The 24,095-nt window shown below is 51.2% G+C and overlaps 8 protein-coding genes across 9 annotated transcripts; 4 read left to right on the top strand and 4 right to left on the bottom strand.

Moving 5' to 3' along the window:
- The first annotated feature begins 41 nt into the window (after nt 1-41).
- On the top strand, nt 42-2,876 carry LOC108137738. 2 transcript variants are annotated; one of them, XM_017259638.2, is made up of 4 exons: nt 42-251; nt 314-445; nt 514-867; nt 1,009-2,876. In XM_017259638.2, the coding sequence occupies exons 1-4, from the start codon at nt 153-155 to the stop codon at nt 2,734-2,736; spliced, it is 2,313 nt and encodes a 770-aa protein (XP_017115127.1). In that variant the 5' UTR covers nt 42-152; the 3' UTR covers nt 2,737-2,876. The 2 variants fall into 2 exon arrangements, with proteins under 2 accessions (XP_017115127.1, XP_017115125.1); XM_017259636.2 differs by having other exon boundaries at nt 305-445.
- LOC108137739 (UDP-N-acetylglucosamine transferase subunit ALG14 homolog) lies at nt 2,783-3,509 on the bottom strand. Its single transcript, XM_017259639.2, has one exon. It carries the CDS (start codon nt 3,445-3,447, stop codon nt 2,869-2,871), a length of 579 nt encoding a protein of 192 aa, XP_017115128.1. The 5' UTR covers nt 3,448-3,509; the 3' UTR covers nt 2,783-2,868.
- Nucleotides 3,510-3,955: 446 nt separating this feature from the next.
- LOC108137671 lies at nt 3,956-8,175 on the top strand. The gene is made up of 6 exons (XM_017259526.2): nt 3,956-4,170; nt 4,237-4,728; nt 5,131-5,760; nt 5,843-6,336; nt 6,404-7,935; nt 7,997-8,175. The coding sequence occupies exons 1-6, from the start codon at nt 4,051-4,053 to the stop codon at nt 8,038-8,040; spliced, it is 3,312 nt and encodes a 1,103-aa protein (XP_017115015.1). The 5' UTR covers nt 3,956-4,050; the 3' UTR covers nt 8,041-8,175.
- Nucleotides 8,146-8,549, bottom strand: LOC108137675. Its single transcript, XM_017259531.2, has one exon. It carries the CDS (start codon nt 8,547-8,549, stop codon nt 8,178-8,180), a length of 372 nt encoding a protein of 123 aa, XP_017115020.1. The 3' UTR covers nt 8,146-8,177.
- LOC108137674 lies at nt 8,294-10,325 on the top strand. Its single transcript, XM_041708379.1, has 2 exons — nt 8,294-9,778; nt 9,846-10,325. Exons 1-2 carry the CDS (start codon nt 9,662-9,664, stop codon nt 10,224-10,226), a joined length of 498 nt encoding a protein of 165 aa, XP_041564313.1. The 5' UTR covers nt 8,294-9,661; the 3' UTR covers nt 10,227-10,325.
- LOC108137673 (glycolipid transfer protein) lies at nt 10,244-11,844 on the bottom strand. Its single transcript, XM_017259528.2, has 4 exons — nt 11,718-11,844; nt 11,597-11,652; nt 10,633-10,890; nt 10,244-10,552 (listed from the first exon to the last, which is right to left on the bottom strand). The coding sequence occupies exons 1-4, from the start codon at nt 11,842-11,844 to the stop codon at nt 10,385-10,387; spliced, it is 609 nt and encodes a 202-aa protein (XP_017115017.1). The 3' UTR covers nt 10,244-10,384.
- Nucleotides 11,845-11,849: 5 nt separating this feature from the next.
- LOC108137672 lies at nt 11,850-15,582 on the bottom strand. Its single transcript, XM_017259527.2, is given in 3 exon segments — nt 11,850-11,960; nt 13,790-14,910; nt 14,912-15,582. Coding segments are annotated over 2 exon segments (1,575 nt in total). The 5' UTR covers nt 15,434-15,582; the 3' UTR covers nt 11,850-11,960; nt 13,790-13,857.
- A 614-nt stretch (nt 15,583-16,196) lies between these two features.
- On the top strand, nt 16,197-24,043 carry LOC108137668 (anaphase-promoting complex subunit 1). Its single transcript, XM_017259523.2, has 8 exons — nt 16,197-17,380; nt 17,465-17,561; nt 17,632-17,796; nt 17,872-19,081; nt 19,147-21,191; nt 22,069-22,503; nt 22,579-23,161; nt 23,233-24,043. The coding sequence occupies exons 1-8, from the start codon at nt 16,312-16,314 to the stop codon at nt 23,707-23,709; spliced, it is 6,081 nt and encodes a 2,026-aa protein (XP_017115012.1). The 5' UTR covers nt 16,197-16,311; the 3' UTR covers nt 23,710-24,043.
- The last annotated feature ends 52 nt before the right edge of the window (nt 24,044-24,095 follow it).

Here is a 24,095-nt window from a genome sequence, read left to right as displayed (position 1 = left end):
TCGATATCTGTATTTTGCACTCTAAAAAGGTTGGTCACACTAGCACCGAAAAGCGCGAACTCTAAAGAAATTTTGTTGTTAATTTAACTATTTTGATCAGCTCTCGTCCTTGGGAGCCAATACTTCTGGACGTGCTTGACCCAGTAGCAATCATGTCGCAGGGGGATGACTATCAGCTCGCCCTGATGCTGCAGGAGCAGCTGAACTCTGAGCCAGGGCCAAATAGCTCAGCCCTCAGTGGCGAGAACAAAGTACGTAGTTAGAATGTTTCTCCAAAAAAAAAACTGGGTTATCCTAATCGCAGGTTGTGCAGGACTCGGACTATCAGATGGCCCTCAAGCTGCAGGCTCTACTCGATTCGGAGAACGAGCGCGAAGAGGAAGGTCTGGCCAGCGACTTCGACATTAGTCTCCAGTTCGTCTACCCCTCAAAGCAGGCTAAAACTGTAAGTGTTCAGAAATTCCCTTTTGCCATTCAACTTAGACCCCTGTCACAATTTCCAATATCAAACAGAACACAATGAGCAACGGAAATACAGCAAATACTGGAAAGGGAAAGCCGCAACCGCCAGTGCGCGCCATTCAGGCCAGCCATGATGAATATCTCAACCAGACGGTGAACCTGGTGCATCCGCAGTGGGAGCTGGTCGATCCCACTCCTGACATCTTCTCCATGTTCGTGCGCTTCGACGAGAAGTTCTTCCAGAAGCGTCTGGGCGCCGTGGCCCTCGAGTGGAGCAAGCGAATGTACTCGTGCGCAGGCATCTGCTATCAGCGGGGCAATCGATTCGCCAAGGAGGTGACCATCCGGCTGAGCGAGCCGCTGCTCAAGCTGCGTCCGCGCAAGGATCTCGTCGAGACGCTCTTGGTAAGCACTTATAGATTGCTAGGCTATGGTATATCATCGGGTATATTAACCATTTATTCCCATATATGTTTAGTAAACGACATAAAATTCGATTTGTTGTCCTTTATTATTTAATTTAGAACCATTTGCCTTTAATTCCAGCACGAGATGATCCACGCTTACTGCTTTATCCTCAACATTCGCGAGGGCAACGGAGGACATGGGCCCAATTTCAAGCGCATGATGGAGACTATAAACAAGGTGGCGGGCACGAACATCTCCGTTTATCACACATTCCACGACGAGGTGGCCGCCTATCGCACCCACATCTGGCGATGCACTGGCATTTGCCAGGAGCGCACGCCCTTCCAGGGTTATGTGAAGCGCACCGCCAATCGGCCACCCGGACCCAGTGACCAGTGGTGGGAGAAGCACACGCGCGAGTGTGGCGGCACCTTCATGAAGGTGGGTGAGCCATCCAAGCCGGCCAAGCCCCCCAAATTGGAGGCCAAGCCGAGGGCGAAGAAGGCTATTCCACCGCCGCCAGTGGCTGCACCCAAAGATGACATACGCAACTGGCTGGGCAAGCCGGCGGCCAAGAAGCCAGCCACTGAGGCTGCTTTGCTGGGCAATCTGGTGGCCGCCGTGCCACCGACTTCATATCCGGGACTCTCCACCGATCCCTTTGTCATCCCCAAGCCGCCAGCTGCAGCCAAGCCGCGAACAGGCACGAACATTGTGAGCTTCGGCGATCTCAACAGCAGCAGTGGCGAAGGCGATGACCAGCCCGCAGGAGCACACCAGCCTGAGATGAGCGGACAGGGCTACAGCGTCGGCAGATCCAGCTCCGGAGTGGTCATCGATATTACCGGCACTGACAGTCTCAATCCCACTCAACTGCGCAATATGCGTCTGCAGCGGTTTGGTCAGGTCAGTTCCACTCAGAAATCCAAAGCAGATGCAGATGCAAATCCAGATGCAGTTGCAAATGTAGATGCAGATGCAGCCAGAAAGCGACGCCGTGCGTCCAGTGATAGCGATATAGTCAGCTGGGAGTCCTACGACGATGATGTGATGATCAAAAATGTGGAAATGCCCGTGATTGATCTGGACGACAGCGATAGCGATGAGGAGCAGCAGCCGGCGAAGGAGGCTGCCAGGAAGCCAGGCGCTAGACACACCATGAGCAGTCTTGAGCGCACCCAGATCATCAAGCGTGAGGTGATGGAGGACGAATCATCCTATTCCGAGGACGATATTCTCTTCATCGATGACGAATACGACGATGGTGAGGCGGCGGCGGCGGCCAGCGATGCCAGTCTCACGGCGGCCACCGAACTGGCCGATCAGTCAATCATCGACGATCTCTTCGGGGAGGACACGCTGCTGGAGGAGTTCCAGCGCGAGAACTCCGTGCTGCCCAGTTGCTCGAACTACTCCAGCAATGTGGACAACGACATCGTCTCCTGTCCCATTTGCTTTGAGAAGATGAAGCGTACGCAGCTGGCCAATCACTTCGAGGGCTGCAGCATCACGGTGCGCGTGGAGTTTAAGGCGAAATGGAGCCAGCCAAGTGCCACCGCTTCATCCACCTCGAAGCCCTCCACTTCCCGTCGCTCCCAGCCAAAGCCAAAGCCAAAGTCGAAGCGCGCTGAGGCAAAGCAGATTCTGCGCGATGCCGGCTACACCAACACGGAGATTGACGAGCTAAATCTCAGCTCCTCCAGCGAATCGGCCACCGTGCTGTCCAGCGAGGATGATCTAACTCCGCGCCAGCGCCGCCAGCGCAGCTTGTTCAAACAGACCGTCTTCTGCCCAAAGTGCGGCCAGGAGCTGATGGGCCACCAGATGAAGGTGCACCGCTCCGTTTGCCAGGCCAATAAGCGCTAGGCTGTCAACCTCAATCTCACCTCCATTTCGTGAAGCCATCTACGTATACGTTATACATATATCTATTTTTTGTGTACCGTTTAAGTACCAATTACATTTTCGTTTGTTAATCCTCTGTGAATACAAATTATGTTACAAGATGCGGCCGTAATATCGCAAGTTCTTTTTATCAGCGTAACGCGTGGCCAGTGCCGGCCAGTGAACCACAAAGAGATCCGCCAGCGGCAGGAGCAGGCGTCCGCTCAGCGAGAGCGTCTCCACGCGACAAAAGCTCTCCAAAAAGACGATCCTGGAGTGCGAGGGCAGGCGTCCGAGGAGGCGCCACAAGTAGGCTGCGTAGCAGAAGGGCACACAGGTGCCGGGTCCATTGCAGAGAATCAGTTGGGGGCGATCTCGCCACACCAGGTAGCAGCTCCAGAGAAGCGCCCACAGGGTGGTGAAGATGCTGCTCAGCCAGGACTGGCCCACGCTGCGGCTGCGCGGCACCCGCTCCGATGCCACCGATCGGGATGCCTGCGGCAGGGCCTGCCTGAACTGTTGCTCCGAGGTGGAGTCACTGCTGGCCAGGATCAGGCGAATGGGATGGTACTTCTTCGCCTGCTGGATGTCCGCCTGCTGCAGCAGCGCCTGGGTCAGTCGGCACATCTCGGCCGTGTGGCCGCCGGAGCCGAGGATCACATAGGTGGGATGAAGCACGCCGGTGGTGGCCATGATCCCTTCCAGAAATTCAATTTGAATGATAGCAAGTCGATAACAAATACATTTGTTTACATTTTCTTTTCGATATATACCTATCGATGAAAGCTTTGATTGTTAATGGCCTTATGACATTGCATTTTCAGCTCGGTACAACCCACATCAGTTTCAAAAGTACATTAAAACACTGTTAACTTGGAGACCGAAAAATGTAATAATGTCCAATAAATATTGTTAAGCATTTAAAGGTTTAAATTAAGCAGTGGCTAAGTTAGAAGTCAAAAGATGAAATATGTAAAAAATATTTTTAAGCTTTAAAAAATATCAAACAATAATGTTTAAATTAAACGTCAACTAGCAAAGCAAGCATATCTCAAGCAATCCACATACATATATTGTTGTCTCTTTCTGTGCGTCAATGAATGAAATCGTCAATGTGTTGCCATAAGGCCATAACTGTTAATAGCTAGAACTAGCTCCCAAATGAACCGTTGGTTCAGGCACTATCGATAACAGCACCGATAGAATACCGATGAGCGTTCCTTGTCGCTCGCAACGAAATTTAAAATTGCGGTAAAACCAGTGATCCCGTGGCGCAATTAGGCGGCTAAGTGTAAAATGTCGCCTCCCGCGGGTAGGAGCAAGTGGTCTTCAGCCGCCGGCAAGACCGAAGCGGAGCGCAACGCCGCCATAGCCGACAATATGAACAAACTGGTCAGGAAGCTGTCGGGAAGGAAGGTAGGTGGCGGGTACCAAAAAGCAGCCATTTTTCCAATCCCATTTATCCGTGGATCTCAAACGCAGGCCAGCGAAGTGGATCTGCGCCGGAACGAGCAGCGGGCCTGGCAGCTGATCCGCAAGTACCGCCATTGGAGCACCATCTGCAGCGATGCGGGCCGCACCCTGGACAGTCTGGTGAGGCGATTCCAGGTAAAACCGAACACTGCCGGCGCTGCCGTCAGGGAGCTGGCCACCAAGCTGTTGGCGCTGCCCGAACAGCTGGAAGATCCCGGCCAGCCGGACGCTGAGGAGTCGCTGCTCAATTTCCTGCTCAGCATGACCAACGTGCCCGTGCAGAACATCCGGCGCCACCGGGAGCTGATGAAGGAATTCCGGCTGTCCCTGTTCGCCGCCATCGAGGAGTCCGAGCGGCAGGTGCAGGAGCAGAAGGCCGCTGCTGCCGCCGCCGCCCACCAGCAGCCGCCAAATGCCGCCGAAACGGAGGTGGACTGGGCGGCCCTGTTCAGCGAGGACTTCCTGGAACCCACGGAGCAGGACAGCTCGGACAGTTTGAGTGTGAGCACCTGAGTAGTCACTCTAGTAGCCTTCTTATTCCTAAAACAGTTGATAACTTGCTTACGGTTAGCATAACTTTTCAAAATCAGCCTGAGATGACCAACAAATTGTAACCTTTAGTTTAAATTTAATTTCACAAAGTAGTTTATAGTTGATAATTTTATTTCTTACAACACAGAAGTATTTATTTGGATAATTTGTTTATAGTTAGCTTAACAAGGCAGGTTTTTATATTGTTATTAGTTCAGAAGTACTTTTAGTTACAAGAAGTAGTATGTAGCTGAAGCCTTTAGAAGCTTGTCAGCATAGCTAATTTGCTAATTAAGTTACTTAAACTTCTTTTGAGAAATGTGTGTGTGTGTGATAATGACATGCTCCTCTTCCTTCGTTTCTTCCCAAAAGGACTGGTCGGATGACTCGGATCAGGGCACAACGTCGACCTTGCGGCCGGGCGAGAATGTGGGCACCTCGTTGGAGCTGCCCCACATGGCCAGTCTGTATGAGCATGCCATGCAGGTGGCCGTTCCGAGTGCGAATGGCTGCGCCAGCTATCTGCCGTCCGTTTCCGCCGAGCATGGCATTCGGCGGCCCTGCTTCCGCATCACCCTGCCCCATCTGCTGGCCCTGGGCAATCCGAGTGCGCATCTGCGAGTGAGCAGGCTGCCGCAGCTGGCGGCGCTGCAGCCGCCGGCGGCAGCCACCGAATACGAAGTGAGTGAGCGGGACACGGACGTGCTGCCGCGCACAATTCATGCCCATTGGTGGCGACGCGACATCGAGGTGAACGTTCTGCCACCGGACGCCGACCCGTTGGCCAATTTTGCCGTGAGCCATGCCCAGGTGGTGAACCGCGACCGCCGGACACGTGGGCTGGTCGAACGACCGCTGCCCAGCACCACCACGGAGCCGTGTCTGATGCGGGAGATCCTGTTGATGTTCGTGGCGCCGGCCAGTTGCTGCTTCTTCGACTTCAACGAGCAGACGCGACGCATCAATGCCCGCTCGAATGTCAGCATCTGCACCGTGACAGCGGTGAGAAAGTGGATTTAGACCGCCTCTTGGGGCCTTAAACACATTTCCATTTCCATACTCATGCCTGCCTATTCCTGTCCAGCACACAATGCAACAGTTCCTGCAAATCAATGTGGTCCCAGCACTGGAGGACATGATGCACCTGCGACGCATCATCGCTGCCCACACCTTGCACTTCGATGACAGCAGTACGGGTACGTTGGAATGCTTTGCCTATTGCTTAAGGGATCTGGTCCGTCCGATTTGCCAGTTGCTCGTCGACTTCGAGAACATTGTCTACGATGATCCCGAAACTGGGACGCTGCTGAACTTTGTGTTTCGGTTCAGGAAACACTTTCGGCAGCTGCGCTTGTTTCGCAATCTGGCCGAAAACGTCATCCTGGAGCAGGGACCGCCACATTTGCGCAGCGCCTATCTGCTGTCCCGACTCGCCAGGCACACAGGCATGCAGGTGCCGCACCAGAAACTGGCCACTGCTCTGCTGCTGATCTCGCTCAAGCGCTACTGCAGCATCATCGATTCCTGGTGGCGTCGCGCCACGCTGGAGGATCGTCGCAACGAGTTCATCCTGGAGAGGTGCGCTGGTCTGATTTCTTCAGCCTTCTTCTGCTCCCTAAATCTATTTATGCATTTGCATTTGCAGGGTGGACAAGGAGGACGGCGACACGGAACAGCGTGGCCGCCATGTGCGCAAGCGTTGTGTGCATCCCGATGAAGGTGTCCAGGCCGTGAAGATCTTCCGGGAACTGCAGTCCTGCCCCTTCTACCAGCTACTGCTGGAGCATGCCCTGGAGTCGGCCGACACGCAGGACCTGCTGGCCAATGTGAATCTGCTGGGCGAGATGCTGGCCACCAGCTACGAGAGACAGTCGCTCTCACTGTTCGACGAGCTGGCCGCCCAGCTCTTCACCCAAATCGAGGTGTATTGTGGCGCCCTGCCAACGGATGACGAGGATGCAGGAGCAGGAGGAGGATCTCAAGAGACGGAGGATCTGGGTGAGGCGGCCGACGAGCTGTTGGTGCAGAATGCCCATGAAAACATTCAGAACGCTGATCTGCGGGCCATACTAACACGACCGGCGCAGGAGCGTCTGTTGGAGCGCCGGCGTCAGCGTGAGAGCAAGCAACCGATTGAGTTTGTGGCCATTATGAGGCGCCTGGAGCGCACCACATGGATGGCGCTGCGGGACGAGCTGCCGGAGGCGCTGCGCACGATCCTGCGCCGTCGACAGTGCCTGGCCAATGAGTACGCCATGCGGGCGTATCGCGTGGAGCTGCAGCTGGGCGAAACGGTTCGCTTCTTGCGGCACACGATGCTCCTGGAGGCATACTACCTGCAGCAGTCCTACTACAATACGCTCTTCACGCGAATCGAGAGCGGTGCCCGCTGGGCCCGGCGCTCAGTGCTCGATGCGGGACTGTTGGAGTCGCTGCGACCAAACTACCCACAGATGGCTGAGAAACTACGCATAAAGGTGATATCCAGGATCGGCAGCGACACGGACAAATTCTACGAGGGTGTGGAGGCCCTCAAACTGGTGTACGACATGCCGGTGGCCCTGCAGCGCATCCTCAGCGAGCGGCACATGCAGCACTACAATGCCGTGTGGCGGCTAATGCTGAAGGTGAAGTGGGCCGCCTGGAAGCTGGAGAATCTCACGTTCCTGCGACGTCCCGGCCGAAGGCCATACGCTCCCCTGGATCTGATCGGTTTGATGATCCGCCGCCTGGAGATCCTGCGCTTCTGGCTGATCTACCTCATTGGCAGCCTGCACACCCACATTATGCAGGCCGTGGAGCAGCAGTTTGAGCTGCGTATTGGTCTGTGCAAGAATATTCGACAGTTGAGCGACCTGCACGACGAGTACATGTCGTTGCTGATGACCCACTGCCTGCTGACCGGGGAGTTTGCCACCTTTCGCGGCACCCTCGAGCAGCTCTTCAATCTGATCTTTGTGCTGGACTTGGAGTGGACCAGCTGTGCCTACCATCTGGGCGACAACGATGCCCTGAGCTTGGATTCAAGCGGCGAGACGGACAGCGAGGCGGAGGGCAGCAATGCTGCTTACCCGACCCTCAACCACGTGGTGGAGATCGAGACGACGTACATCCGGTGCCATCAGACCATGGCCGCGATTCTCACCGATCTGGTCTACAAGCAGGATCACGGATTTCGTAAGTAAATCGTTCGTTCCTCATGGTGGCCCTTATTAACCTTATTAACTTTGTCTTGCAGTTACCGCCTTGGAGGGTGCCGTCAACGGCAGTGTGCCCCACTGAATCGGAATCTCCACCGTAGCACAGTATTACTGCACCAATTGCCATGTGCCCACAACCAGGCCCAATGATGCCCAATGATGCCCAATCACTCCCATCATTCCCAAGTGAATTAAATGAAGCTTATTCTTGTTGAAATCTCAGTGGAATTCCTCCTCGTCGCTGTCGAAGTAGGGCTGCTCGATCGCTGGCACCGGTGTGGTCTTCTCGTGGAGCGTGGCCCGCTGGATGTACGGCTGGCAGATGATCTCGCACATGCGGGCGGTGGCAAAGACAGTGCGCTGCGGGTAGCACCGCCCGTTGATGTGCTCGCATCGCCGGTGGCCCGAGCTCCGATTGAAGATGTACAGCTCGGCGCAGGGCGAGCAGTTGGTCTGGCCGACTAACCGCGACTGCAGGCACTGGAAACGGCGCTCGTTGGGGCTGATGCCCGTTGACAACTGCCGGATGCCGGTGGCCAGGAGCATGGCCAGCAGACCAAGCCACCGCACGAGCACTCCCTGACCCTTCATGGTTCAGACTCATTTTCAGTCTCATTTTCAATCAGCCTCCAGTTTCGCTTTCGTTCGTTTCGCCACCTTTTAATGGTCGATGTCATGGTTGTTTTGGCAATTGATACGCTGTTAATCTCTATTTCGAGTTAGCGAACTCTTCTTAAATCTTTTATCCAAAGAAATATCACAACAAAAAGATTATAGGCTTTACAAGTATTTAAATACTTTTCCTATAAACGACGCTTCATTAATCCGATTTAGGGCATTGCTTTATGGATAAAATTTATCTGCTATAAATCGATTTTATTAATTTATTACTATTATTCGATCGCGGAATGGCTAATGGCTAATGTTTTCTGTTTCTAATTTCGATTGCAGACAACCAACATTTACAGTGGGCCAAAAAGTTTACGAACGTTTTATAAAAGGTTTCAGTGCAAAGTGTACATAAACTTTTTTTGCCTACTGTAAGTACTTTTCACCTAAAGATTCTTTTTAAAAGCATTTTTGGGCCTTATATTAAAAATAGATATTCGATTGTGTTTCTAATTTTTAAATACTTTTTGTTTTTCAATTTTGATAGCAAAAACACAAATATTGAAATACTTTATCCTTTAAAAATGCCATTCAGTTCATAATGTATAAGTAATATTGATAAACAAGAAATTCGTTTACAAAATTTTTTTTTTTTTTCTTTTTTTTAGTTTTGATCGCGAATAATTCAAAGTTCTCAAAGCTTTGTAGAATATGTACTCGTATTATGAAATGTGTTATAGTTATTGAGCTTGGTAAAAGAGTGAGATTTCTATAATTATCGAGGAATAATATAATTTTCAAGAATTTCAATCTAGTTATTTTAAATGCTTTAAAAAAAAGTCAAAAATAACTAAGACAAAGTCGAGAATATATGTCAAAAACTTCCATTTTATGTTAGTTTGTGGGGATAGTGATATTCGAATCTCAAGGACCTTTTCGAGTGTGAGAGCAGCCAGCTTTTAGTCCGGCAGCCGGCAGAATGTCCTTGTGAATTCCAGCTGATTGCGTTGCCAGGACGACCGACGAAAAAAATACAACAGAATTATCTACCTTATAGCCAGGCGGATTTGGGAGAAACGGAAATCCTGTTTGGGATGGCGTTCTCAGTGTCGCCACATCGGGCCAACCTGGTGCTCCAGATGCTCCTCCAGGCCAACACGTATGTGTCTATGGCTTGGGCCCTGAGCCACTTGCTCCACATGCTCATCCGCGTGAGTCTACCCACCATCACTGTGCCCCAAAGTCAAACTCTAACTGTATCCGCCATTGACCCCGTAGTTCAGTCACTTGTGCAACTTGGAGGGCCTGTCCATGCTGGCAGCCTACATCCTGGCCGTGTCCGCCGAATCCGTGCGCTTGTGGGCCGGCTACTCCATCAATCTGTGCTCCGGCGCCACCGCCATGTGGCTCCTGCTCACGGTGACGCCCTGCATCCTGCTGCCCTCGATGGCATTCCTCCGTCTGTCTTCCGCCGGACGAAGTCTATGGCTTGGCATTGTCACAAATGCCGTGCTGGCGATGATTGCCCTCGAGGTAGTCGCATGCCTGGTGCACTTTGTGATCTGTAAGCCGGGTTCGAGGAAGAAGATGCCCATGTCCCTGGAGGAACAGGAGGAACTGGACGAGGAGCAGCAGCTATCCGCCCGAGTAGTGAAGTGAAGAAGCGACAGCAGGCGTAGATTAAGGCTCTGAGGTTTACTTGGACATTGGCATACATAAATAATAATAAAGTAGGATAAGCTATTGAAGCTAAGCTAAGCTAATGAACGAATGATCTTCCGCCGATCACAATCTCCGATCACAATCACAATCGTCAATCACACCTTCTTGGCATCGTCCAGGTTGTGCGCCTTAAGCAGGGCATCGATTGCGTCCAAATGGGCACGCATTGTGGGCAGAAAGCTGGCCAGCACCTCCATGTTCTCCTCCTGGGCGGCTCCCTGGCCGAGTAGTTGGCTCCGAGTGGGCACCCAGCTGTAGATGATCTGGAATAATCATAATAATGGGAATGGGATATGGGATATGGTAATGACATGGAGACGGAGGAGCAGCCATCCACACCCACCTTGATTGTACTCTGGACAATGAAGCCATGGTAGGGCTTCAAGGTGCGCTCGTAGGCGTCCTGCAGGTGCTGCTTGAGTGCCTCCTTGGCCTGCGCATCGTTGTAGATGTTCTCGAAGAAGGCGCAAATTAGCTGGAGGCCGCGTTTCAGCCAGAGCAGTGCGTTCGCCGCAAAGTTGTCCACGTTCACGTTCAGCACAATCAGGTCATCCAGATATTGGTACTTCAACACATCCGACCCATAGGCTTTCGTTAGTTTCTAAATCGAAAAAAAAAGACAATTGTTTTTTATTAGGTATTTTCATTTTTTTTGGAATTAAATGAAACTATTGATTTTATATATTTCTTTAAGACAAATATTTTCTTATTAGTAAAAAACATTGTTTATAAATGTGTGTAATAATTTCCTCTAGAAAATAAACCTCACTGGTAAAGTGAGCAACATTTTAATATGAAAATCAAAATTTAAATTTAGGTAACTAAGGTGCAATAAGGAAGAAGGTAAAATAAACATATATATACTTTAATATATATTCATATATTAAAATATACACTATAATACCAAACTGCATAAAGTTTCCTTTTAAGCCCCTATTTTCCATAATAAAAATATATAACTTTTTTGGATCGTAAATATTTTTTAAATGCAATCAGTCAAAATTATTACAATAAACAAATAATTTGCTAATTTTAAGATCTCATTAGAACAAGTGTTCTAAGGTAAATAAATCATTTTTGAGATCAAGGATCAACCAAATAGTACAAATATTATGGAAGTTTAAATCACAAATTATTTTGATAATAAGAGTTGTACTTTTTATGAAGACAAATGCATTTATGTTCTATATGTTGTACTCCCTGAGAGTTAAAAAATGTTCTTAATTAATCATAGTTTTCAGATTATCTATTAATCTTGATCCCAACAAATCTAGATACCTTTAATAGCTTAAAATTATAGATCTTACGTTTATGTTTCCGTTCATGTCGTTGATCACGGGCGTAAAGAGTTTGCCGAAGGTCTCTGAAAAATGTGAAAAAAGTAAGTAAGCATACGCTGGCAAATCGATTGGTGGAGTGCGTTATCACCTATGACGGTCACTATCTCCTTGGAGGCGGCGAGGAAGGCCTGTGTCTCCAGTTTGTCAGCGGTGTTGGCCGGAAATCCCTTCAGCGCCTTGAACTGAATTCGCGCGGATCCCTCGCTGGCTGCCATTGTGACTTGTGGACTTGTTGACCTGTTGCGACTTCGCTTGCGATTCCAAGTGCCAAGTGCCGAAAATTCGACTGACTGCTGGCGAAGCGTTCCAAACGAAGACTGACCACGAATATCTGCAAGTGGAGGTGCGAAAGTTGGTGAATCAATGCGTGTTTATCTTATCGCCCATTGACTATTACTATTTACGTATTTAAATTGTCACTATCGAACAGCGATAATGGAGAGTCAAATAGTGCGTGCTACATAGTTTACTTAGCTCCCCAGTTTCACAACAGATTCAGATTCAGATTGAGATTCAGATTCAGACTCAGAGCTTTAACCCATTCGAACACAAGCTGGTGCTTTAGCTCCGAGAGAATTTCAACGAAAGAGCGCAGTTGGCACAAAACCTGATTGGATCGCAGCTCTTTTTCTTCGCACAATGGGCAAAAAGTCAGTTTCATTGGCATTAAACTCCCATATACTACGTTTAAAAATAGCCAGAAACAAATGGGTTCTAATGAAATTTATAGATTGGTTTTCTGAAATCTATAATTTATATATACTTAAACTAATTGTATAATTTATTTCAATTTAAAACTTAAATCGCTTATTAATATTAGTGGTGAAAATTGTGAGATATGGCACAATCATGAATAAGAATTTATTGATATAGAAAAAATATAATTTTGTTCATTATAAACTTTTTTTTTTTTTTTAAGTTTTCCCTTGTTATAATTTATTAAGTTTAAAATTTAAATTCCTAATTTTTCATTTTAAGAATTATTATTATTTGTTTTAGAACTGACAAAGAAATATTAAATATTTTTTCTACTTATAAATTAAAAAGAATAGGTCCCATTGTATACAAGAAACTAAGGTCATCGGTTTAAGCAAGTATATTTAATAAAAAACTAAAAATATTTGAACAGAAACCGAAAGTGTTTAAGGAACAATGTCAAAATATACTCAATAATACAAAAAAACAGTGGTTTAAATTAAAATAAAAACAAATAAATAAGCACTTTAAAATATAAAATAAATTCATGAACTAACTAGCTACTATCCACGTGTTATTTTTCATTTCGAATAGGAATAATCAACTGATAGTACTGAAAACGCTATCAGCTCTTGAAAATTCTATAAATTTATGGCATTCTTTTTGCAATCTTTATCAAATGGTGTTTATTTTATTACCCGCACCACAACACAGATTGATTTTTGGAAAACTAACAACTGAGCCGCACTAACAAGTTGGCAATAAAGCTATGACTCAGCGATGATGGGTGGGTTTATCAGGTAATTTGTTTAGGTGGCGGGTAAATGTTTATCAGCTTAATTGATTGCCTCTTAATGGAATTGCCTTCAAACAAAACCACACACACCCACAAATGTTTGCTGTAAATTATGGTTGTTTTACTGATTACTTTGAGGAAATACCCCTTTATATTACCCTTATGGAGGGTATTTTTCAATAAGTTTGCAACGATATTTACTTGTTAGCTATTGAAATTGAATTTATTTAGCTTTTGTATAATATGTTTATAGCAAACTTTCGAATTTCATCCAGTATTCTTTTATATAACATTTTAAAAATGTTTTCTAAGAAACCAATTTGCATATTTCCCAACGTTTTGAAGAGTTTAACTTTGAATATCATGTTTGCCTTAGTTATCAGGAGCTTAACTTGGCCAAAAGTTTTTCGAACTTATATGTGCGATAAAACCTTAACATTTTAGTCCACATTTAACAGACAAATTCTTTAAATATCTTTTAAAATTTCAAATAAATTGAATCAGTAAAGTCTACACTTAAATACAAAACCTATATCATATTTCCATTTTAGTTCACATTTAACATACAAATTCTTTAACTATCTTTTAAAATTTGGTCAACTAGAACTGCGTGACTCACACAGAAGACATCCTTAGCACTTGAACGCCCCGAAGAGGTGGTGACTCACCTGGTTGGATTAATGCTACTAGTGCTCCTGCTGCTCCTTCAACTGCTGCGCTTGCAGGGCTTCGTGTCCTATGAATCACAGGAGAGCCGCTTGGTGTCGCCACTGGTGGTCAGCACGAAGACGTAGTGGGTGCGCTGCTCGGCCAGCAGATGCCACAGGGAGGCGGGCAGCTGGAAGCGGTGCACGGGCGCCTCCTGCTCGCCGAACTCCTCGTAGTGGGCCACCAGACTGTTCTGGTTGCAGCGCAGCTCGACCAGCCGCAGTGGCCTGCCGGACACGATCTCCTTGGTGGTCCGGCTCAGCTGGATGTGGGCGGCCTCAAAGCTGGCGGCGGCCGTGTGCTCCAGTTCCGGATTGAGCCAGCGATGGTGGGCCAGGATGACGGCGCAGTTGCGTCCAAAATAAAAGCTATCGTGGCGCCGCTGGTTGTGATAATTGTCCAACAGCTGGCTGCTGCTGCCGCCGGGCTGCAGTTTCAACTTGGTGAAGCGGGGTCGCTGCTGGTCTCCGGATGCCTCCGACGATGGGCTAGCCGCTGATCGCCTGGCCGCAACGATGCGCTGGGGCAAATGCTCCGTGGGCTGGTCCACGGTCAACACACGATTCAGATAGTCGAAGCCCTGGCCCATCACCCCCTCGGTGGTGTGGCCCAGGTCGAAGCAGTGGCCCAGCTCGTGGCACACGGCGCCCAATGTGCTGGCATATACACCGCCGTAGGTGCGACGATAGTTGCTCTCGTCCGGCAGCCGGGCGATGTCCACCCGTTCCGTGCTGCGCACACAGTCGCCGATCTCCGAGAAGCTGGTGGGCCAGGCGTAGAAGTGGGCACTGCCAAACAGGGCCAGTCCGCCGCCGCCCAACGCCGCGTGTCCCTTCAGATGCCGCCGGATGTTGGCGTAGGAGGAATCACCGCTGGCCGCCACTCCGTCGCCGTCGTAGTGCGTGCAGCCCACGAAGGCCACGAACTTGAGCAGCAGCTGGTGGCCCCACTGCGGACAGGCGATGATCTCGCCGGCAAAGTGCTGCCACAGTGCGTCCTCGGTCCGGGCCAGCGCCTCCGAACGCGTCAGTTGGCTGCGGAAGGAGCAGCAGGCGCCGTTCAGCGTGAAGGTGCGATTGGGGGAAGCCGGCCGCCTGCAGCTTGTGGGCGTAGATGGACTGCACGAGACGCAGGTTGAGATCGATCAGCGAGTGCAGCTGGCGCAGCTGCTCCTCCGGACGCTCCTCGTCCCGGCAGAGCACGTAGAGCGGCTGCACCCGGTACGAGCTCCGGCGGGGCTTATACTTAAACCGAATCAGGCGGGCGGCGCTGCAGGAGCGCAATTCCAGCAGGCAGTCAATCTCCTCAGGATCGAGATCGGTATTGGTATTGGGATGGGAATTGGGATGGCTATTGGTATTGGAATCGCCGCGCTCCAAGTCAAAGAGCAGCTTGAACTCGCCGGCGGCCGAGAGTTGGGTCAACTGCTCGCTGGACTGATGCTCGGGCAGATCGAGGGTGGCCTTCAGTTGGCGCGCCGTGGAGCACTTGGGCTGCAGGCGCCCCTTGACCAACAAAATGCCGTGCTGCACGCGCTCCGCCTCCAGCGGCTGCTCAACCTCGATGCTGTGCAAGCGCTTGCAGCCGGCAGTGCCGCTGCTCATTGCCGATCCTCTTCAGAATCTCCGCCCCGCGGGTTTCCTCGGCCAAATTCCGAAATCCCGAAGTACCCAAATACCGAAATACCGAAATTCCAATGTAGCGAAAACAAAAGCACAACAAAACCCGGGCCAGTGCTGCCAGACCTTGCGAATAACCGCTTAGTGGGCGGACCCAAGCTCGTAGCTGTAAATAATTGGTTGGGGACCCAACTGAAAGATGCTGCTGAAAGAACATGAAAGGCTGGCAACGCTGGTTTGTTCGCCAACTGAAAAATGCGAAAATTGTGCGAGTATTTAATTTCCTTAAAATCAGCAGAAAAGCTGAGTTTTTTAAAATTATTTTTCGCTTATTTAAAAAAAAAAAATTTTAATGTAACTACCTATGAATAATGTAAAAATTTTCCGAAAACTGTATTTATTGATATCAGCAGGAAAGTGATGACGGTTGTTCCTTCGGGTTGTCAGCTGTGCAAAGCAGTAATCAAAATGTATCCGAAAAAGCTTTAAAATTTTTTTTTTTTACTTAAATTATGTTATTGGTTCTCCAAACAAAAACCCAAACTTTCGTTTTAGCATGTTTATTTCATTTGATAGGTACGAGTTGATTTGATTTTTGTACCTAGACAAGGTCATAGGTCCCCCAAAGAGTGTACCCAAGTTAAATAATATCCAGGCATCCATTGCCAACACTGGAGTGTGAGCAGAGTGTGACCAGTTGGTGCGCAGCCGAAAAGCTACCGTTTGATGGCCGCTTTTGGCCAGGCTTTTCGGTATTTTTGATTGGCCGCAACACAGCTCTAACCGGAGCGCGGGACGGGAGCGAATAATTTGTAATTAATTAATCTTCAATCGCAACTCTGGATGCACCTGGCGATGCGGACATGATCGCCGTCGCAGAACCGCCGCTGGAGTTTGTGCCGCGCGGCCGTCAGTCGGCCGCGGAGCACCCGGGACCGCACAACCAGACGCTGGCGCGGCACCAGCTGCCCAACACGGAGCACCTGCTGCTGCAGCGGCTGCAGAACGTCAACATCTCGTCGGCCGGCGAGGATGCCGGCCCCAACGGCGGCTGCCAGGAGTCGTGGACGATCCGGGAGATGTACGACGACTACGAGGCGGCCGAGGAGCGAGCCGCCCGCCGGCGCCAGCTGATCGAGCGGACCAAGCGCTGCGGTCCCAAGGCGGCGGCGGCCACGCAGCTCACATCGCTGCCGCAGGGACTGCTGCATCCGCCGCTGGAGCGGCGCGAGGAGCCCATGTGCGACTACATGGTGAACAACGAGGAGGAGCTGTATGTGCACCGCAATACGGTCGTGTGGACGCAGGGCTTCAATGACGACAACGACGACGGGGTATACCGGCGCATGTGCTTCACCAGCGACACACCGGTGCGCTTCGCCTGCTTCCTCAATCGCAGCTTCGTCCGCGGTCGACTGGCCCAGATGAAGGCGGCCGCGCAGTCGGAGGATGACGACCTCACCGCCATCTGTGTGATGGACCAGGACGCCGTGCGGGTCTATCGCAACGACGGCGAGGACTACCTGGCCAACCTGGACTTTCCCGTCTCGCAGGTGTGGCAGACCAGCCACGGCCTGCTGCTGGAGAAGGACTCCAGCAGTGCGCTAATCTCGCACCTGTCCATTCCCATGCCGCGTCTCTTCTCCATGTCGCATCCGCTGCACGAGGCCTGTCCCGTCGTCCTGAAGACGGCCACCGGCTCCACCGGCTACATGACCGAGCCGGAGTACAGTGTCGTCTTCACCACCGAGGAATCGGACCTGGTCCTCCTGTACGACGCCAAGTTCTTCAAGCATTTTGTGGCCCGCCTGCGCAAGGTCACGCCCGACGAGGTCAACTGTGTGGGCCTGCAGCAGGAGCTGGGACAGACGATGCTGGGCGCCCGCTCGCAGGCTGGTGGCCATAGCTTCAGTTCCACCAAGCACATGGGCGGTGAGTACTGCGTTCCGGCCGAAAGGCATATACATCAGTATATAACAGAGACTCACTTTGCTTTGCTTACCTTCTGATTGCCAGCCACGCCAAAAGCTCCGCAAGCCTCGTTTCTGGGCAACGTCTCCAAGTTCGGGCTCAGCCAGTCGCAGTCTTTCAGCGGCGTGCTCGGCCAGTCCAAGTAGGTTTGACTGCCTCGGTCGACTAGTTAGCTCTGGTAGCTTGACTAACTGATTCCCCTTCTCTTGCAGTCGCGCCTCCTTGGGCACGCCACTGAGCCAACTGCAGAGCAGCATCCGAAGCAGCAAGTCCATGTCCGTGATGGATATGCGCAAGATGACGCACGTGAAGCCGGCGAAGCCCATTGAGCCGGAGATGTGTCTAGAACACATCTGGTCAGAGAACACCTATGGCACGTGAGTGATTTGCAGCAGCCAGGAGTGAAGAGTGGAGCCAATCATTAGTATTCCCCCACATTCCCCACATTCCAGGCAACGTGAGTTCTGCGAGATGGCCAGTCGAGCCTTCATCCACACGGATCTGGTGGGTCAGACCTTTCTGTGCTACCTGCTGGCCCGCTCCTGCCGCCTGCAGTTGGTGCGCCTCACTGGCTACGGCAGCAGCGAGGTGCAACTCTCGACGCTCGCCTCCACGCTGTCGGCCAAGGATGCCGTGGGCCTCAACAGACTGCACATGATTGCCGTGCTCGATCCGGGCGGCAGTCTGATCCTCTACACCGGCACTGTGCTCATTTCCAAGGTGCACATTACCCCGCTGCTGGCGCCGACCGCATCGCTGGCCACACCTCTGTTCACGCCCACGGCGGCTGCAGCTGCAACGCCGCCGCCGCCAGTGTCGGCCCAGTCGAAGGCCCCAGTATCAGTGGCCGGATGTGGCAGCAGCAGTTCCTTTGTGGAGGTGCGCCGAAGCAGCCTGCTGCCCACGAAGGCCCCAGGTGATTTGGCCGCCTTCGACGAGGAGCTGCACATGCTGTCGCCCATTCCACCGCAGGCGGTGTCCTACACGCAACGGCAGGCGCACAATGTCTGCAAGTCTTTGAGAGATCCGGCAGGCAATAGACTTACCTTGGTCTATGCCACCGGCAGGATGCTGAGGATAGCGCTGCCCTTGTTGAATGATACCCGGCTGCTGACCAGATGCGTGGCCACGTTGCGCCAGATTCTGAGTCCCGATCAGTTTCTGCACTTTGTGATCCGTTGGTACAGCGCCAGGAATCCGCCGGGATCCAGGGACTACTCCATCGAGCAGGAATGGCTGCTCTTCCGCTGCACTCTGCTCGCCCTGATGGGTCTGACTGCCGCTCCGGATGTGGAGTCGGGCGAGAGCTATGGCAGATGTGGCACGCCCTCGCTGCATACGCATTTCGGTGGAGCGACGGCCACCAGTACGGGATCGGGTGACGGATCCAATTGCAGTTCCAATTCCACGCTGGGCGCCCAGGATGAGCCAAAGAAGCGGCGAAAGTACAACGACTGCGAGGATTTCACGGACGACGACTGGGAGTTCCTGCTGCTGCAGACCACCATGGCGCCGTGCGGTGCCGATGGGCACAGCTACAGCGTGGACGTCCATGCGCCGCTCTTCCAGATGATTCCCGCCATCTTCTTCGGCCTGCATTTACTGTACGAGGATCTCAAATTGGACGCCGTCTTCTATGCGGCGCTTCCCTATCTTGCAACGGTGGGTGGACATAGTATGTGCTTGCTTTGGTAGTCACATGATGCATTTTCCCTTCCACCATTTAGTTCCTTTACCAGCTGGCCATCGATATGCAGCTGGATAGCTATGTGCTGCACTACATCCTGGACTTTCCCGAGCTCTCCAATCGCACTGGAAAGCTGTCGCTGCTGGCAGCGGAGCACGGGGCAATGATGCTGCACCAGGAGCTGCTCAGGGTGCCGGCGCCCAGTGTGTTTGCCCAACTGGAGCACATTGTGGTGGGCGAGGAGGAGGTGCTGCCCTACAGCTACATGGACTGTGTGAACGAACGGAGTCGCAATCTACTGCAACTCGTCTCGCTGGTGGTGCACGGCCAGGAGCGGCTCAAGCACTGGTGGCAGCTCCTCGAGATCCCCGACGCCGTGCAGGCCAACTATCCGCGACGGACAAGACGGAGCATTACGGCGGATGCACCACGTTGCCACCAGATGGTCGAGCTCATACTGGCCATGCGTTTGACCCGACGCGACATCGAGAGATTCCCGGCCGCCGTGCATCTAATTGTGGCGGAGGCCTTGGAGGAGGCACGCCTATCGCCGCCCATGGGCTGCAGCATGGCCACCTACGAGCTGATCCTGCGCCCCGAACTGGCCACGCATGCACAGCTGCCGTTCCTGGAGACGAGCATTGGCCAACCGCACTGCGGCCGGGTCTACAAGGAGGACTCCCTGTCGGCCAGATGTCCGCCCAGCGGTGGAGCAGAACCCGAGCCGCCGGAACAGTTGCGGCACGACGACATGGACAACATGGACACGAAGCTGTTGCGCTTGCGCTTCCCGGACGACATGCGCGTGGAGGAGGTGCGTCGGCTGTTGAACAGCACGGAACCGGTGGTGATCGAGGTGCAACAGTCGCCGGGCACCAGCGATCACGAGTTCATCGAGGAGCAGGAGAAGCAGCTGTTTGCGCTGTGCGCCAGAACGATGACCCTGCCGCTGGGCAGGGGCATGTTCACCCTGCGTACGATGATGCCGCGGCCCAGCGATAGCCTGGCCATGCCCAAGCTGTGCCTGGTGGGCCGGGAGCCGCTGAAGGGCACCACCATCGAAATGCAACAGATCGAGTTCCCCGCCAACATGCAGATGTGGCCATCGTTTCACAACGGCGTCGCCACGGGCCTGAAGATCTCGCCGCAGGCGCAGGACATCGACTCCACGTGGATTGTGTACAACAAGCCCAAGGCGCAGGCGAACAATGCTTTGGAGCATGCCGGTTTCCTCATGGCCCTCGGCCTCAATGGCCACCTGAAAACGCTGTCCTTCATGAGTGTCTACAAGTATCTGGTCATGTGCGATGAGATGACCAATGTGGGCCTCCTGCTGGGCATCTCCGCAGCCCATCGCGGATCGATGGACACGAAAACGACGAAGCTACTGAGCGTCCACTTGGAGGCCCTGCTGCCGGCCACCGCCATGGAGTTGGACATACCGCAGAGCACCCAGGTGGCCGCTCTCATGGGCATCGGTCTGCTCTATCAGGGCTCGGCCAAGCGGCACATTGCCGAGGTGCTGCTGCAGGAGATCGGCAGGCCGCCGGGTCCCGAGATGGAGAACAGTGTGGAGCGCGAATCGTATGCCATGACCGCCGGCCTGTCCCTTGGATTGGTCACTTTGGGCCAGGGTGAATCGCCGGCGGGATTGCGGGATCTGCAGCTGCCGGACACGCTCCACTACTACATGGTGGGCGGAGTGAAGCGACCCATCAGCGGATCACAGAAGGAGAAGTACCGACTGGCATCGTTCCAGGTGCGCGAAGGCGATAGTGTCAACATAGACGTCACCGCTCCGGGTGCCACGCTCGCTTTGGGACTGATGTTCTTCAACTCCGGCAATGCGGCCATTGCCGAGTGGATGCAACCGCCGGACTCGCGCTATCTGCTGGACATGGTGCGGCCGGACTTCCTGCTGCTGCGCACCATTGCCAGGGGCCTCATCCTCTGGCAGGACATCCGGCCGGACAACGAGTGGTTCCAGGCGCAGTTCCCGCCAGCCCTGCGCATTCACCTGAGGCTCCCGTCGCGCGACGACGAACCAACCGGCGAGGACGGCGACGTCGACTTTGAGGCCATCACGTAAGTGGCTAAAGTTTAGTTCTTCACGAAGGGATATCCATTTCAATTTTAATTTATTTTAATTCATATGCCAGCGCATGAACAAGTATAGACTTAATAATTATTAATTTGATTTAACAAAAAATAATCATATAATATTTATTTGTTAAACTGGGTTTTTTTTGTTTATAAAAATATATTGTTGTTTGAAAAAAGCGATAGCTCACAAAATAATGATTAATTCTTGAGTACTTTTTATCGCTCAAAAAATAATTCATAAATTCTAATTTTATTTTATTACGATCCCTGCTTAAAACTTTTACTTTTTACTAAAATTTTTTGGTCTTATTCAAGATTTTAATGTATTATTTTTGATAAATTAGTTATTATAGATAGATTTTTTATTATTTTATTTTTTATTCATAAATTTAACATTTTTCTCTTGTTTTTTATTTTACTTTAGGTATTCTTTCTTCTTATATTTATTTTATATTTTTAGCTATGTGGCAGACGATTAGCATTTACGAGTTATATCTTGAGCATATAAAGTTATTATATATCGGTTCTTAGGTTATCATAGCATTATTATTATTATTTTTTGTATTATATGAGGTTCCTATAGTATATTCACGTATAGTTCAGGTCAAGAATTTTATTAGTAATTAATTATTTTTATTAGGTAACTGGTAACTGAATTGAAGCCTTAAGCATAAATGAAACAAAAACGTATACTAACATACTATGTTATATGAAACTGCTTTGGGCATTAGAATGTCCTTAGGAACCAACAGCTTTGTTTGCAGCTGGAGAAATGCTCAAGTGTTCAATGTACTATTGAACGTAATCCATTGCATGGCCGTGTTCCTAATCCTAATCCCAAAAAACATCCCGATTTCAGGCAAGCCTACTGCAATATCATGGCGGGGGCGGCTTTCTGCATCGGTCTCAAGTACGCGGGCACGGAGGACATGGTGGCCTTCGCCACGCTGCGGGCAGTCATCAAGGAGTTCCTCGGTTTCCCCGGCACGCCAATGGGCGAGTGTGCCGGCCGCACAACAGTGGAGAGCTGCCTGATGGTGTTGCTCATCTCGATCTCGCTGGTGTTCGCCGGTTCCGGGAACTGTGAGATCCTGCGCATCATCCGTTATCTCCGATCGCGTGTGGGCCCACAGTATCCGCACATAACCTACGGCTCTCACATGGCCATTCACATGTCGCTGGGCCTGCTGTTCCTCGGTGCCGGTCGCTTCACCATTGCCAAGACACCGGAATCGATAGCGGCGTTGGTGTGCGCCTTCTTCCCCAAGTTTCCCATACACAGCAACGACAATCGGTGAGGATTGGGCTGGGGCTGTTTCACAGGGTAGATGGAGGAGGAGGTGGACTAAAACCATTGTTTACCCTTTAGCTACCACCTGCAGGCGCTGCGACACCTGTACGTGTTGGCCGTGGAGCCGCGCCTTTTCCTGCCCCGGGACATTGACACCAATCAGCTGTGCCTGGCCAACATATCGGTGCTGGAGGTGGGCGCCACCGAGATGCGCCGCCTGCCCATCGCACCCTGCATCCTGCCCGAGCTGAGCAGCCTGCAGCAGGTGGTGGTGGACGACGAGAACTATTGGCCCGTGTGCTTCGAGCGCTCACGCAACTGGCATCAGCTGGAGAAGGCGCTGGAGATGAGCGCCCCCATTGACATAAAGAAGCGAACGGGCTGCTTGTCTCATCTGGAGGATCCCGACCGGCTGAAGAGCATGCTGGCGCAGACATTGACGATGGAGCAGAGCATCTGTTGGCAGATTGATAGCAACGATCTGCAACAGTTTGCCAGCGAACGGATGGTGAAGCCGTTCCTAAGTCGCTGCCTGGCCACCAAAGGGACGGATTTGAGTTATCCGGAACTGGTGAAGCGCCACCAGATGATGCTGCTCTTCTACAATGCCGTCGTCAAGGATCGCATGCATCTGCTGCCCGCCTACCTAACGCTCTACGACGTGAGTCGAAAAATAGTTTTGAATTAGTAGCGAATTCCATGTAAAACATAATGACTGCTCTATTCCGCCAGCATGTGACCAAGTCGATGTTGACCAACATCGATGTGTGGCAGCTGAAGCTGATCGATGCCTACCTGAATCGCAGCCAGGAGTCGGAGCATCCGCTCATCTCTGTGGAGCTCATCCAGATGATGCAGGAGCTCTTCAAGCAGGAAATGGAGGACTCGACGCGCGAGTTGTGCCTGCCGCTGAGGGAGTTCCTCAGCCGGAAGCGTTTGGAGCCGAGCTATGTGACCACCGTCAGTGGGCCGGATTTGCAGCGGACTTTCTGTGTGATCAACTACTATAACCTGTTGCCCAATATGCTGAATGGCGTCGATTTGAGTACGGGCACGGTGAACTATATGCGCATACTCTACGAATTCCGGCAACTGAATCTCGGCGCGCACACCATCTTCGGGCTGCTGAAGATCCTCCAGGCACTCGCCACCGAGGTGGTGACCCTGGACGAGGCCGCCCTATTGGCGTACACCATGGCCACCCAATGATCCTCGACCGACATTATCGTTTTTCTAGCCTAAAATATATATTTTGTAATATCTGCTTGCCATGCGGATATGTGTACACTTATTTTTGAAAGCTCTTGCTACTCAGGTTTTCCCTCTCGCAGTTCATTACTACATATAACTTTACTTGAAAGTTTAAAGTTTGCCACACTAACACTAGCTATAACTGAATTTAAGAAGCACAACAGTTTTTATATTTCTTCAAAGAAAGATTTTTTTTGTGGATCTATTTTCAATTGCCGCCAAAAATTAAATGAATTTTTAGAAAGTGGCCAATGACGCTTATGTTTTAAAGCCAAGTCTATTAAAAAACAAATGCATTAAGTAATTTCGCATCATTGATAATTTTTAAACAAATCAGTATGCAT

Source organism: Drosophila elegans, unplaced genomic scaffold, assembly GCF_018152505.1.
Source record: "Drosophila elegans isolate 14027-0461.03 unplaced genomic scaffold, ASM1815250v1 contig_149, whole genome shotgun sequence".
Classification (NCBI taxonomy): Eukaryota; Metazoa; Arthropoda; class Insecta; order Diptera; family Drosophilidae; genus Drosophila; species Drosophila elegans.
This window is presented reverse-complemented; position numbering and strand designations above follow the sequence as displayed.

Coding starts and splice junctions, on each gene's coding strand:
- LOC108137738 (XM_017259636.2), top strand. CDS start 153: ATGTCGCAGGGGGATGACTATCAGCTCGCCCTGATGCTGCAGGAGCAG. Junction 446..513: donor CCTCAAAGCAGGCTAAAACT/GTAAGTGTTCAG, acceptor AATATCAAACAG/AACACAATGAGCAACGGAAA. Junction 868..1,008: donor ATCTCGTCGAGACGCTCTTG/GTAAGCACTTAT, acceptor CTTTAATTCCAG/CACGAGATGATCCACGCTTA.
- LOC108137739 (XM_017259639.2), bottom strand. CDS start 3,447: ATGGCCACCACCGGCGTGCTTCATCCCACCTATGTGATCCTCGGCTCC.
- LOC108137671 (XM_017259526.2), top strand. CDS start 4,051: ATGTCGCCTCCCGCGGGTAGGAGCAAGTGGTCTTCAGCCGCCGGCAAG. Junction 6,337..6,403: donor AACGAGTTCATCCTGGAGAG/GTGCGCTGGTCT, acceptor TTGCATTTGCAG/GGTGGACAAGGAGGACGGCG. Junction 7,936..7,996: donor CAAGCAGGATCACGGATTTC/GTAAGTAAATCG, acceptor TTTGTCTTGCAG/TTACCGCCTTGGAGGGTGCC.
- LOC108137675 (XM_017259531.2), bottom strand. CDS start 8,549: ATGAAGGGTCAGGGAGTGCTCGTGCGGTGGCTTGGTCTGCTGGCCATG.
- LOC108137674 (XM_041708379.1), top strand. CDS start 9,662: ATGGCGTTCTCAGTGTCGCCACATCGGGCCAACCTGGTGCTCCAGATG. Junction 9,779..9,845: donor TGCTCCACATGCTCATCCGC/GTGAGTCTACCC, acceptor TTGACCCCGTAG/TTCAGTCACTTGTGCAACTT.
- LOC108137673 (XM_017259528.2), bottom strand. CDS start 11,844: ATGGCAGCCAGCGAGGGATCCGCGCGAATTCAGTTCAAGGCGCTGAAG. Junction 10,891..11,596: donor ACATGAACGGAAACATAAAC/GTAAGATCTATA, acceptor TTTTCGATTTAG/AAACTAACGAAAGCCTATGG. Junction 10,553..10,632: donor TTGTCCAGAGTACAATCAAG/GTGGGTGTGGAT, acceptor TGATTATTCCAG/ATCATCTACAGCTGGGTGCC.
- LOC108137668 (XM_017259523.2), top strand. CDS start 16,312: ATGATCGCCGTCGCAGAACCGCCGCTGGAGTTTGTGCCGCGCGGCCGT. Junction 19,082..19,146: donor CGCTTCCCTATCTTGCAACG/GTGGGTGGACAT, acceptor TCCACCATTTAG/TTCCTTTACCAGCTGGCCAT. Junction 23,162..23,232: donor CCTACCTAACGCTCTACGAC/GTGAGTCGAAAA, acceptor CTATTCCGCCAG/CATGTGACCAAGTCGATGTT.